This window comes from Diabrotica virgifera, chromosome 8 (genome assembly GCF_917563875.1).
Source record: "Diabrotica virgifera virgifera chromosome 8, PGI_DIABVI_V3a".
Lineage (NCBI taxonomy): Eukaryota > Metazoa > Arthropoda > Insecta > Coleoptera > Chrysomelidae > Diabrotica > Diabrotica virgifera.
The window spans coordinates 143,389,392-143,404,463 of NC_065450.1; the positions used below are offsets into that span (position 1 = coordinate 143,389,392).

Genomic DNA, 15,072 nt, shown 5'->3' on the forward strand with positions numbered 1-15,072 from the left:
ATCTAAGTGAAAAAGGGGGTTGGCCTCCCCACCCCACTCCCGACATTATTTTATCTTTTTAGACAAACTGTTTTTTGCATAATTTTATGTGATGTAAAGCCAAAACATACATACAACCCTAATTTTTCACTTTTCTATCACCAACCCCCATTTTTTAATAGCAATATAATTATTTCCCTGTTCTCTATAATATATAAAATGAATTTTTGTCTGTAGGTCCCTTATAGAATCGTAAATTATGCATTTAATCATATGTCATATGATGACCTCAAGCAAAGTTTTTGTACTTACATGAACCCAGGAAGGAGTTAATACGACCAACCTAAGTAATCATTATTTACGCAGACACCACAAAAACAATATGTATTTTTTATTAGAAAAAAGTAGACGCAATATTTTTGAGTATTTTTTGGCTTTCTGGTAATTTTTAGGTATTTAACTTTTAAACATTATTTAGTTGTAAGGCGGTCCGAAGTTTGCCTGGTCAGCTAGTTAATACTAAAAAAATATTCATGGACTAGTTTGGCAAAGACTAAAAAGTATAAATCATTAATTTATGAATTTTAGATTGTAAGAAAAAAGCGTCCACATGGAACAAGTGGAAGAAGGTCTGAAAAAACTTGAGATTAACAATTGGAGGAACAAAGCAAGGAAAAGAACAGAATGGCAGATAATCTTAGAACAAGCCAGGAGCCAAAAAGGGTTGTCGAGCTACTGATGATGATGAAGAAAAAATCGTCAGCTGCATTATGTAGGTACATGGCAAAAAATGTTAGCTGGCCAAGTGAACGTGACAGAAAAATACGGAAGTCCCGTATCATTTTGGCAAAGCTAAACATTGTACAATTTACAATTTAATAATCTACAATTCAATAATTATTTTAATTTATATCAGCTGGTATTTTAATTTTTTAAAACATGTTAGCTGGTCTTTCAAAGGGCAGAGTAGCGCTTAAATTCACGTAATAAGCACTAAGCAGTAACATTTATGATTTAGCTAATAGGTATCTTTTTTTTTCATTTTTTGTGAGCCAGGGAGTTAGTGTCAAATTGGGTTGTATCTTTTGGTTCTACAACATATAAAATTAAAAAAAAACAGTTTGTCCAAAAAAAATAACAAATAATATCTCCCTTTTCACTTAGCAATCATAATATTATCACCAAAAATGCATAGTTTGCGATTCTATAAAAGACATACAGATGTTTTTATATTGTCTCGTGTAAATAAAAAACGTGTTATTATAAAAATAATTATTTTTTAAAATAAAATGTCAATTTAAAAAACAAAAAGAATTTTCTGCGACAGGATTTGAACCCCGATCTCCTGAGTGAATGGTAGGTGCCAAGTAAGCAAGGCTATTAACTAATCTGAGTAACGTATATAAATATTTGACATTTAAGTTGTAGCGTTTGTCCATTAAGTTTCACATTTTACCTTTTCTTGCCTAAAATCCCCGGTTTTGGGCCAGCTGACACATCATTTGTTAATAAGCTTTGGAACACCTACTAAATAAAAAGAAACCAGCCATGCTAAAATGCTCCGGTCAAATTTGACACTACCTCCCTGGCTATTAGAAAACCCACGCAGGTTTGTCAGAATGACAGTGACTTTTTTTCTCTATGTTGCTTAATCAGTTATTAGTTATAATATGTTCGATTTCTTTTTATAGATAATTGATTCTGTTCTTCTTAATATTGGTCAGGCTCGTTTTGTATTCTTTTATTTAATTATAGATACACAGTCATATCCACATAGGTACTAACCTATTTTTCAAACTGGGCTCTGTACCTCCATTCTTTACTACATATATTACGAATATGTGTGCCAAATATCTCAACAGAATTTTCAAAATTAAAGCTGCAATCGTGGAACGCGTTTTCCGTTTTGATGACGCGCTGATGTAGCTTCTTAAAGAGATCCTAGAGTCCGGATTTCTAAGCATAATGCTTATCGTAAATAATACAAGCTGGACTATTTTCTTTTTAAATATGAACGAAATATGCAAAAATAAGTCATTTTGACAGCCCTTTTTTATGTTTTTTTTTTTGTTTTTTTTTAATTATTATGCCTTTTTTGAATGTTTGTGCATATTTGGTGCTTTTTTATATACTATTATCATTTTTTGCATTTGCGAACAGCAGAAATTTAATTTTGATCTATGTAGTGCAATTTTGGACTCTGATCTCCCTTTAAATAAATTGCAAAATGAAAGTTTTAAATAGTTTTTGGAAAAGTACTTACTATCGAAGAGATGTGCCGGATGAAAACACTCTGCGAAAAAATATGTTAATTGCATTTAAAATAAAACCAGAAAAAAAGTAAAAACACTAGTGGGAAACAATTACATCTGATTTTCTGTGGACGAGGCTACGTATATTTGTGAAAGATACGTCGCTAATTACTTCATATGCGTACTTCACGAAGAAATCTTGACGAAGGGTTGTTTAGTGTTCTCAAAAGAACTAGAAGCAATAAATAACAATACAGTTTCAAGATTCGTAAATGAGGCTTTAACAAATTTTTATCTTGCCAAGGCTGTGCCCACCAACAAAATAGTATTAATGCTTTTCGACGCTGCACCATATATTATGATCAAAACGGCATCAAATCTTAAAGTGTTTTATCCAAATCTAATTCACTGTACGTGTCTAGCACACGGCCTGAATCGCGTTGCTGAGACCATACGGCTGCAATTTCCACTTGTTAATGAGTTGATAAAAAATGGAAAAAAATTTCAATAAAGCTCCTTTAAGGGTGCAACTTTTTAGAGACAGATTACCTAACATTCCATTACCACCGGAACAAGTGTTAACTCGGTGGGGTAGATGGTTAGATGCAGCTTTATACTACGCCGAATATTTCAAAAATTTTAAAAACTTCGTATTGGAACTTGAAGAGACTGCTAGCAAATCGATAAAATAGCAACTTCTGTTCTGTGAGTGAAACAATAAAATATTTGGAGAAACAGGGAATGTCATTAGTTAAGTCGATCCAAAAAATAAACAGTTTTGAAAAAAAGATGGAAGGTATCCCTGGAAAAATTGTTCAGATAGTATTAACAAAATTCAAAGATGTATTAAGAACAAACGAAGGATTTCAAAAGATAAAGAAAGTATTTTCAGTTTTGAGTTGAGAGCACGTTGAAGATATAAATATGGATCCGGCAGTAGTGGCAAAGTATAAATATGCACCGATAACCTTAGTGGACGTTGAAAGAAGCTTTTAGATATACAAAAATGTTTTGAGTGATAGGTGCCGAAACTTTACGATGGAACATTTAAATGAGTAATTAGTTATTTCATGCTTTAAACAAAAATAATATAAAAGATAATAGGTCTGGATCCCGGGTATGAAAAAAAGTTGGTTAATAGCAATCTGAAAATTTGTTAATAGCTTAAGGGTGTCTAGTCCGACAAACTTTGATATATGGGAACACTGGAACAGGGTAAGTTTTAATTGTGGAACAGGTTAAAAATTTGGAACGGTCAGACCACGAAAACGGCACATGTATTTTGTCCGACAAAACAGACTTAAACTCTTCGAACAGAGATTAAATCCTCATGCAAAAATCAGACTGCTATTTGTCAACAAATGGGCCTTTTAAGGAGTGGAACATGTAGAATCTGTCAAATGACAGGAATTGTGACAGGTGATAAATAGCAGTCTGATTTTTGCATGAGAGTTTAATCTCTATTCGGAGAGTTTTAGTCTATTCTGTCTTACAAAATAAATGTGCCGTTTTCGTGGTGTGACCGTTCCAAATTTTTAACCTGTTCCGCAATTAAAACTGCCCCTGTTTCAGTGTTCCCATATATCAAAGTTTGTCCGACTAGACACCCTTAAGCTATTAAAAATTTTCAGCTTGCTATTAATCAACTTTTTTTCATACGCGGGATCCAGACCTATAAGATAAAAATGATATATTTTCCTTCATCTAAAGCGTGTCGATAAAAATTAGGTTAAAGCATTTTTGTTTCAGTTATCTATTTTTTTTTTGTTTATTCTATTTTATTATTAAATTTATAATAGGTCTTTACTAGTTCTTAAGCTAAGCCGAGAGATAATTATATATATTTTCTTAAAAAAAATGGTTTGTCAAAATGTATATGCTTATTTTCATGCTTTTTTTGTATAATAAAATGCTTTTTTTCGTAAAATAAATATTCTTTATGCTTTTAAATCCGAACTCTAGAGATCACCATAGATTACATACCTGCCTACGTTTTAACTCTAGTGGAAGAAGAAATGTAGCAGTATAATTGTTTATTTTGTAAATAAATTTATTTAAAAAATGAAAAAAAAAATATTACTAAGGTCTCGTAACTCACTGTTTCGATTTTATTAAGGGTTCACTACAATTTCTATCCAGTTCTCACATTTTTTATCCTTCCTTTAAAACATGACCAACAGGGTTTAATTATTTTTTCGCTGTTACAATGCTAATAACGTCATGAAATTCATGAAATAATTCCGCAATATTTTTTTAACTCACCAACTTTAATTAGCAACAATGCATTTACTTGACATATAAACTACACAAAATGATTATCCTGCATGCGACTTTGTGTAATGTGTAAAAACTAAATAATTAGAATTATATTATTTCTTTGTTGAGTATTACTTTGAAAACTTTATTTCAGGCTTACGCTGTATTAGGACAGTTCCTATTTCTGAAAAAGGATGAAGAACATTTTAGGGACTGGCTGAAAAGCACTTGTTTAGCTAATTCCAAAGATTCATCGGCTTGTTGGGAATGCCTCAATGAGTGGTGTTCCAAATTTTTGTAAGTATATGTAGGTAGTAGACCTTGGTGTATTGTTAATTATACCGGGTGTCCACTTATATTTTCCCCCATTTTAACTGCCTATAACTTCTAAACGGATTAAGATAGGAATATGCGGTTCTCGATGAAATGTTTTATTTTAGTAAAAGTTTTCTCTGAACGGATTGAATTTTTTATATCGCTTTCAAATACGAAAATAAAAATGGCGGATTTTAAAAAAAAAACGTTGTTGTTTTTTTTTTAAATGGAACACCCAGTATATTTTTTTGTAAATTGAAATAAAAGTCATTCACCTATCCAGCGATATAAAGTTTTTCAAAATCGGTTGTCGAATTACTGAGTAATTAATTTTTAAAATGGGCGGTGCAACGTGGATATCACATACCTAAATAACATAACTAAGCAAAATGATATTATGTTATGTGATTTCCACATTGCATCTTTCATTTTAAAAATTACTTGCTCAGTCATTTGACAACCGATTTTAAAAAATTTAATATCGCTGGATAGGTAAATGACCGTTTTTTTAAGCTACAAAAAAATATACTGGGTGTTTCAATAAAAAAAATCAACGTTTTTTTTTTTCAAAAATTTGCCATTTATTATTTAAAAGCGAGATAAAAAATGGTCATTTACCTAAAAACTTGAATAAACGGTCATTTTCCTATCCAACGATGTAATTTTTTTAAAATCGGTGGTCAAATGACTGAGCAATTAATTTTTAAAATGAGAGATGCAATGTGGAAATCACATAACATAATATCAATTTGCTTAGTTATGTTATTTAGGTATGTGATATCCACGTTGCACCTCTCATTTTAAAAATTAATTACTCATTGGTTTGACAACCGCTTTTGAAAAACTTTATATCGCTAAATAGGTGAATGAACTTTATTTCAATTTACAAAAAAATATACTGGGTGTTCCATTAAACAAAAGTCAACAACGTTTTTTTCAAAAATCCGCCATTTTTCTTTTCGTATTTGAAAGCGATATAAAAAATTCAGTCCATTCAGACAAAACTTTTACTAAAATAAAACATTTCAGCGAAAACCGCATATTTCTATCTTGAGCCGTTTAGAAGTTTTATGCAGTTAAAATGGGGGAAAATATAAGAGGACACCCGGTATAATATAGCTTATATTATATTAACTTAACAAAATATGAATTTTTAGTATAATATTAACTCAACAAAATATGACAATGCTAACTAAAGTAAACTAAAAAGAATAGAAAAATAGGAGACATCCGGCCTTGAACCGGGGTCCTTTCGATCTGCAATAAAAGCTCTACCACTGAGCTATTTTCGCTATGTTTATAATGGATTTCAAGATTTCACCAGACATAGTGACAAAGCCCAAGTGAACATTATACTTACTTACTCACTTAATCATAAGCCTTTCTACCTTTAGGTGTAAGGCTGGTGGAGCTGAGCTGAGTAAGGAATCCCTCCTTCTCGACTTCTTTCATGATTTCATCTACCCAGATAACTCTTGGTCTTCCTCTTTTGTTTTCCCCTGCACTCTCGTTTCGAACACTCGTTTTGTAAGCCTCTCGTTCGACATTCTACACACGTGCCCGAACCATCTAAGTTATCCCTCCACTATTTTTTCATTGACTGGTTCTAGTTTTAGGTTTTGTCTAATTGTTTCGTTTCGTATTTTTTCTGTCCTCTTTCTGTTTGCTATTTTTCTCAGGAACCTCCAGAATTTCCATAGCATTGACTCTGGATTTTTGTCTCCCCGTCAATGTCCATGTCTAGCTGCTATACATGATTGTTGGTCTAACAAGTGATTTAACGAATGCCGTTTTTACTTTCTCCGGTATCTATTTTTTCCCCAAAAATGTTGTTTTCATTGCGTTAAATAAGCTTCCTGTTCGTCCCATTTTCTCGTTTATTTCCATGTCTTGTTTACCATTTGATTCGATTATTACTCCTAGGTATTTAAAATGTTCCACTTGCTCTAGTTGTTTCCCGTCTAATTCTATTGCGTGTGTCTTCTTCGTATTTGAAATTATCATTGTTTTTGTTTTCTCTGTATTAATTTTCATATTTATGTTTGATAGTTCTTCTTCTAGGATTTCAAGATTGTTCTGTAAGTCTTGTCTGTTTTTTGCTATCAATACCATGTCGTCTGCAAAAAGTAGCTCCGATAGTTGAGTCCGTTTAATTTGCCAGTATCCTAATGTTAGTTTTCTCATTCTTCTCTTGGCTTTCTTTATCGCTTCATCCAGTACCACTGAGAATAGCGGTGAACTCAGCACGCATCCCTGTTTGACGCCTCGACTTGTAGTAAATTCTCTAAAACTGTATTTGTACTATTTTTGTACATATCCTTTATTACTTCTATTATGTGTCTGTCGACTCCCCTTTCTTTTAGTGTCTTCCATACATCCTTTTTTCGGATTCTGTCAAACGCCTTTTCCAGGTCAATGAAGCACATATGTATCTCTCTATTCTTCTTGATTACCTTCTCACTTTTTTGTCTTAACATGAATATTAGGTCTTGCGTGCTTCTGTCCTTCCTGAATCCACACTTTGTGTCTTCCATAGTTGCTTCTATTTGGGTTTTTATTCTTGGCTCTATTGTTCTTGCGAATACCTTCCCAGGGATACTTGATATGGTGATACCTCGGTAATTATTACAGTTTCTCTTGTCTCTCTTTTTGTGCATTGGTAATATAGTGTCTTTCTTCCAGTCCTTTGGTAATTCTGCTCTATTTATGATATCATTCATTAGTCCTTTCATGTTATGTTGTCCGTGTTTGCATGAGTTAGCTCTTTGAAATGTTCTCTCCATCTTTCCATTATTTGTTTTTCTTCTGTTAGTACGTTTCCATTCTTTTCTTTTATATTCGGCATCGTGTGCTCTTTCTTTTTTCTTAATGCGCCGTAGAAGAGTTTTTGGTTTTCCCTATAACTTTTTGTCATTTTTTGTCCAAATCTCTCCCATGACCTTTCCTTTCCTGCTTTCACCGCTATTTTAACCTCTTTCCTTTTTTCTTTATATGCCTCGTAATCTTCCAGGTGTTTTGTGCTTAGGTATCTCTTCCATTTGTCTTTTTTGTTCTTTATTTTCCCTCGTATTCCTTCCGTCCACCATTCCGTTCCCCTCATGTTATTATTTGCTATTTTTGCTTTCCCGCAAGTTTCCTCAGCTGCTTTGATTATGCTGGTTTTTAGATATTCCCATTTTTCTTCTATATTTGTATTTTTGCCCTACCTTTCAGAGTATTATCTAATATTTTTTGGAATTTGTTCTTATATCTTTCCTCTTTTAATCTGTAACTTTTTATTTTTTCGTTTACTACCTCTCTTCTTTTTTCTTCTTTTTCCTCTGTTGTTCTCATTCTCATCATTATTACTAGATGGTGGTCACTGCCAATCGCTGAGCCTCTTTTCACTTTCGTATCCTGTACTCTTTTCCATTTGTTGCTGCTTACCAAAAAGTAATCTATGATTGATTTTTCGTTTCTGCTGTCTTGTACTCTCGTGTATTTGTGTACTTCTTTATCTTTAAATTCTGTATTTGTTATAACTAGTTTGTTCTACATACATATTTCTATTATCCTTTCACCATTTCTGTTTAGTAGTTCTTCTCCTACTTTTCCCATGCACTCCTCTATTCCGCTGTTGTTGTTTCCGACTCTACCGTTTAGATCTCCCATTACAATTATGTTTTCTTCCCCATTATCAATTTGCATTTGGAGCTCCTCGCAAAATTTACCTTTCTCTTCCTTTCTTGCATCATCATTTACTCCGTAGGCTGTTATTATTGTCCATATTTTTTCGTCCATCAGTTTCATTTTCACCGATAATATTCTCTGTTTAACATATATTTCTTCTATAATGTGTTGTAGTCTATTCGGTGCAATTATTATCGTGACTCCTTCTTTTGCTTTCTCTTTTTTATCTGCTCCTACCCAAAGTAACCAATATCCTTTGTGTATTTTCTTAAGACCTTTTCCTTTCCTCTTCTTTTTTGTTATTTCTAGTATTTCTATTTTTTGTTTTATCATTTCTTCTACCAGTTCTTCCTCTTTTCCATTGATGCTTCTCTCATTCTATGTTCCCATTTTTATCTCTTATTTTTTCTGCAATCTAGCTTTCCCCTTCTTATTTTCATCCTTGTTTACCTGTGCATCATCTTTTCCCTATCGCGTTTCCCATTCATTGCCTTGGTCGTCATTGTTGTGGATCCGGTCTCATTATTTTCCTTTAGTTTTTTCGAGTCCTTTCCCCGATATTTCTGTGAATTTGTAGAATTTTCTCATCATTATGGTCCCATTTCCACTCCTTCCCATTAATCTCCAGTTTCATATATCCTATCTTCTTATTACTACCTTTGTCTTTTCTTCTTTTGCCATTTTCCTAATTTTTGCTTGTATTTCCCTTTCTTTTCTTGTCAAATCTGATTCTATGTACACCTTTTGTCCCTGTAGATTCTTCAGTTTTCCTTTGTTTTTTAGTACACTTAGCTTATCCGTTAGGTTTTCCATTTCTGCTACAAAGATTTGGTCTGCAACCTTCACGGCACCTCTCAGTTTGTCCGGTAATTTCAGATTTCTTCCTATGAAGTGTTCTACTGACTCCTTTACGGGTTTTCTGTCGTATCTTTTTCCAATTGTTCTATTCTTTGGTTTGCCATTTTTTAACCTTCTTCCAATTTTTCGTTTTCTTCTTTTAGCTCCTTAATATACTCCATCGTTTCCTTTTGGTCTTTCCGTATGGTTCTTATTTCTGCCGTCATTTTATCATTTTTCCACATAACTTCCCGCATCATTTTTATCATCTCTTCATTTGTGTCGTTGCTTTTATTAGGTGTTCGTCTCGTCATGTTACTCTTTTCAAAATACAATTCATCTTCTTTATATTTTTTATCCTTAAATTCTTCGTCGCTACTGTATTCGTTCCTTCTATTGGTTTCCTTTCGGATTGTTCCGCCACTGGCTATTTAAAATTAAATGTTAGATGTTATCCTCAGCACTAATATAAATATTACTATATACACTTTAAAGTTTATTTTTTATTTCGCACAAAGTACAATTTTTAACTTTAATGATTATCGATAACGATAGGTCTTTTAAAAACCGGTGTTTTTATTGTGATAGGTCTCGATTCCGAAATTACTTTATCGCCAACACACCGACCGCACAACCTCTCGCTTTGCCTACGCGACGCTTACTGTATAATAGTTTTAGTCTTTTAGTATCTCTATAAATTATTTTTAGATTCGATACTAATAATACAAAAATTCCGAGGACTTCTGACAAACCCACCGACAAACATGAAAACTTTGTTATAGAGCCTTTGGGTGAAAAACTTGTAACAGAATTACCAGGGATTGGGAAAGTCCATGGTAAACGCTTGGTAGATGCCGGATTTGACAAAGTAAGATGATTTAAATTATATATTCTATTATTTTGATACAATAATGTACACGCAAAAGGAAATTATTTATGTTGAAACGTTCATATTTTTTCTATGACGCAGGTTGCTTTATTGGGTTTCATCAGTACATATATTATGTAATACACGAGCGGGACACCCTCAAAAAAGCGCTTAGTTTTCGAGATATGGAGGGGTGAATGGCTAATTTTTCTCATACTCTACATTTTCGAGGTTGTTGAAACCGAAAATGAAGTTTATTTTGAATTTTATGTGGGGGAACATTGTTAAAATCGCAATTTTAACCTAAAAATAAAGAAAAATCAAATCACGTTTTTTTGCCTTTACCTCGCTATAACTCTGTTCCATTTTAATATTTTTTTTCTAAAATTTTTACAGTACATAGCTCTAACATTTCTGAAGACAAAGGTACCTATTTCAAGCTTTTATTGTTATCCTGATAAAGGTTATGAATTTTTCAAAGGAAAAGGTACGGATTGGTGCATTGCAAAGTTTAATCGCAAAAGTTGTGTAACGAAGTTTAAAATTTAGCTTCCTAATCACGTTTATATTAACCTTCCGATGACCAACCTTTTTTTGTTACACGAATGACCAACGGGGGTCAAAAATGACCCCAAGTCAAAAATGACAATTGACAAAAAATTAAGTTGTTTTAAGAAATAAAATAATGTATTCGTAATTTTAATGTTAGTATGGTTTCAATAAATGATAAATAAACATTAGTAAAACATATTTTCATTACAACTAAACAAAAACAGGAATCATTATTCTGAACATAAAACTAAACAAATTTTAAAATATACACTAATTTACGTCGCCACAAGTTTAACAAACATTTTTTTTTCAATATTGGAATGTTTCTTACAAACAGTTCCACATAATAGACGAAATATACTTAATATGAAATTGAAATATGGAAGGCCAAGAAACTTCGTCTTTGACCCGAAATTCTGAAAATATTTTTTTTTCGTAAAATATAGGGAATATTTTTTTATTACAAAATATTAGGGTATCTAGAATGATATTAAAGTCAAATAAAAAATGAGTTTAAAATTGAAAATATTTCGGAAGTTATTAAATAAAAACATACATTGGGGTCAAAATTTACCCCCTTTGTCATCCGAAGGTTAAAGTAGAGATTACAAAAAAGTTTTCTGATAATTAGATCAAAATGTTTTATAGAAAAAAAAAATAGTGCAACTTTTAATGTCGACATTAGAAATCCCCCATATAACGCTTATTTTTCGAGATACTGACCATGGGTGGTGAATGGCTAATTTTGTCTTAGATTATGTTTTTGACCGTGACAAAAACGAAAATGAAATTTATTTTAAATTTTATGTGGGGGAATATTGTCAAAATTGCAATTGTACCCTAAAAATAAAAAAAAAAAAAATTAAATCACGTTTTTTTTGCGTTTAGCTTTCTACAACTCTGGTCCGTTTTAATATTTTTTTCTAAAGTTTGTACTATGTCGCTCACATTTTTGAAGACAATGGTTTCTGCTTTAAGCTTTTAGTCTTATTCTAGTAAAGTTATGAATCTTTTAAAGTACAAGGTGCAGATTGGTGAATTACAAAATTTATTCGCAACATTTGACTGACAAAATTTGAAATATAGATTTTAAATTAAATTTAAAAATAAAACATGAGAACAAAGAAGTTTTCTGGAAAGTTTTGGATCAAAATGTTTTATAGAAAACAAAACGTGCAACGTTTAACATCTACGTTATAAATTCTCAAAATAACGCTAATTTTTCGAGATATTGATCATTGGTGGTGAATGGCTAATGTTGGTCTTACTTTATGTTTTTGATGGTGCTGAAAACGAAAATCAAGTTTATTTTGAATTTTAGGTGGGAGAACATTGTCAAAATCGCAATTTTGCCCTAAAAATAAAAAAAGTGAAACCATGTTTTTCTTAAAATTAAAAGTTACACCATATTTTTTCTATAACACATCTAGACCTAAAACTCCCCATAAAACTTCTTTTAACTCTTGGTTTAACATAAACGAAATCAAATAGATACATTTTAAATTTTGTCACTTAATTTTTGCGATTTAACTCTGCAATTCACGAATCTGCACCTTTTATTTTTTAAAATTTATAACTTTTATAAAAAAAAAAGACTAAAAGACTACAGTTACTTTCATAGTCTTCACAAACGTGAGAAATATATGCTGTAGAAATTTTAGAAAAAAATATTAAAATGGAACAGAGTTGTAGTGAGTTAAACGTAAAAATTCGTGACTTCACTTTTTCTTCATTTTTAGGTTAAAATTGCGATTTTGATAATATTCACTCACATAAAATTCAGAATAAACCACTTTTTCATTGTCAGCACCATCGAAAATATAAAATAAGACCAAAATTAGCCATTCACCTCCCATGGTCAGTATCTCGAAAAATTGGTGTTATTTCGGGGATGTATAACGTCTATATTAAAGTTGCGCCTTTTTTTTTTCTATTAAACATTTGTAACTAAAACTTTCCGGAAAACTTCCTTGTAATCTATGTTTTAACATAAACGTGATTAATAAGATAAATTTTAAATTTTGCCTCTCAACTTTTGCGATTAAACTTTGCAATTCACGAATCTGCACCTTGTACTTTAAAAAATTCATAACTTTTACTAGAATAAGATTAAAATCTTAAAACAGATACCGTTGTCTTCAAAAAAGTGAGCAACATATTATATTGTGCAAACCTTAGAAAAAAATATTAAAATAGACCAGAGTTGTAGCGAGTTAAACGCAAAAAAACGTGATTTCACTTTTTTTTGTTTTTATGGTAAAATTGCGATTTTGATAATATTCCCCCAAATAAAATTTAAAATAAATTTCATTTTCGTTTTCAGTACCGTCAGAAATATAATCTAAGACCAAAATTAGCCATTCACCACCCATAGTCAGTATCTCGAAAAATAACCGTTATATTGGGGATTTCTAATGTATATAATAAAAGTTGCACCATTTTTTTTTTCTATAAAACATTTGATCTAAATCTTTTCAAAAAACTTCTTTGTACTCTATACTTTAACATACACGTGATTAAAAAGCCAAATTTCAAACTTCGTCGCTCAATTTTTGCGATTGAATTTTGCAATTCAGAAATCTGCACCTTTCACTTTAAAAAATTCATAACTTTTATTAGAATAAGACTGAAAGCTTGAAGTAAGTACCGTTCTCTTAAGACAAGTGAGAAATATATACTTTAAAAATTTCAGCAAAAAATATTAGAAGGGAACAGAGTTGTAGCGAGGTAAACGCAGAAAAACGTGATTTCTTTTTTTTTGTTTTTAGGTTAAAATTGCGATTTTGACAATGTTCCCCCACATAAAATTCAAAATAAACCTCATTCTCGTTTTCAGCACCTTCAAAAATATAAAGTATAAATAAAATTAGCCATTCAGCTCTCCGTGGTCAGTACCTGGTCATTTTAGGGATATCTCCCGCTCGCCTATAATTAAACCAACAATTCTTATTATAGTCGAGGAAATGAAGCATTTTGGCTCGCAATTTTTTCGTCCAGCATGGATTTACTTAAAATTTTCACAGAAAGTAGGGAATAGTCCAAGGATCATTTTCTATGCCGCTGTACGCTAAAACCTTGGGGGTGGTTGCCATCCCATCTCGGGGGTGGGAATTTTTTATTAAATTTTAACCATGTAAATCGATGTAAAACGTAATTCTAAGAAAAAATTGTGTTTTAAATTTTTCGAGTTTTCGCGGTTGAAAATAACAGTTTTTCGACGAAAAAATCCAATTGTTTACAGAAATTTTTTATTTGAGAATAACTCGAAAAATATGCATTTAATCAAAAAACTGTATAGAAATTGTGTCTTCTAGTAACACAAACCAAATTATTTTTCTATAATATTTTTCCGACCAATACTAACTGAGATACGGCATGTTAAAAGTTAGCTTTTTTCGTCAACTGTATAGTTTGAAATATTCAAAGCCAAATAACGGGAAAACTTTGCATGTTTCGAGAAAAACTTAAATAATCTTTTTCAGGGATACAATTAGGCCTTTCAAAATAGAAAAACAAAAAGTTTCTAGCATAAAAATTGAGAGACTTATGATCAAAAAAGTCGGTCCCTGCTTTTATTTATAAAAAAATCAGTGAAAACAACCCCCTAACTACCCTCCTAATTAAAAATTGGTCTTCACCTTTCTGTAATTCCTTTTTTATATTTGTATTATCAATTCACCCAAGAAGTTTGACCCATTTAAAGTGGACAATTTTAGAAAAATTGGAGTTTAAAAAAAATAGATTTTTTGCAATTTCGTATTTCTTCGAAATATCTTCGAAAGTACTAGAGATACGAAAAAAATGATGTATTACAAAATTGTAACTTTTTTCATAACTACATTTCCTTGTGCATAGATTTTCATTATAGTGAATAGTTAGCTAAATATAGCTGTTTAAAACCTCTATTTAAGAGCAAACACCCCCTTATCGAGCCCTTTAAGCCCACCCCAATTAAAAGCTAAGGGATCTTAGGGAATTCAATTAACATACGCAGGAAAAATGAAAGAATACCCATGAATGAAATATAAAACACGCTGTATTTTCCTGTCACCGTGTCACACAAAAAATTGGCCAGCGCAAAGCGCAAGTACATGTAAAAATTATTGTTGCATGTACTTGCACTGGACAATTTTCTTTGTGACACGGTGACAGGAAAATACAGCAGGTTTTATATGAGGCGTGTAAATGCAAAACTGAACATGTCACAGTTAAGTAGTTTAGAGAAAAACGCAAAAGCTGTAGAATAAAACTTGATGGGTATTTTTAATTATTGTAATAATTATTGTTACATGTACTTGCACTGGACAATTTTCTTTGTGACATGGTGACAGGAAAATACAGCGT

General features: G+C 31.6%; 1 protein-coding gene across 2 annotated transcripts in view; it reads left to right on the forward strand.

The window, feature by feature from the left end:
* LOC126890395 (barrier-to-autointegration factor-like) overlaps positions 1-15,072 on the forward strand; it is a 54,056-nt gene that overhangs the window by 23,780 nt on the left and 15,204 nt on the right. The window contains exons 3-4 of one of the 2 annotated variants that reach the window (XM_050659294.1): positions 4,642-4,784; positions 10,017-10,176. In XM_050659294.1, the coding sequence (XP_050515251.1) occupies positions 4,642-4,784; positions 10,017-10,176 (303 nt within the window). Of the gene's footprint in view, positions 1-4,641; positions 4,789-10,016; positions 10,177-15,072 lie in introns of those variants that run through there. The other variant, XM_050659295.1, reaches the window with a different exon arrangement.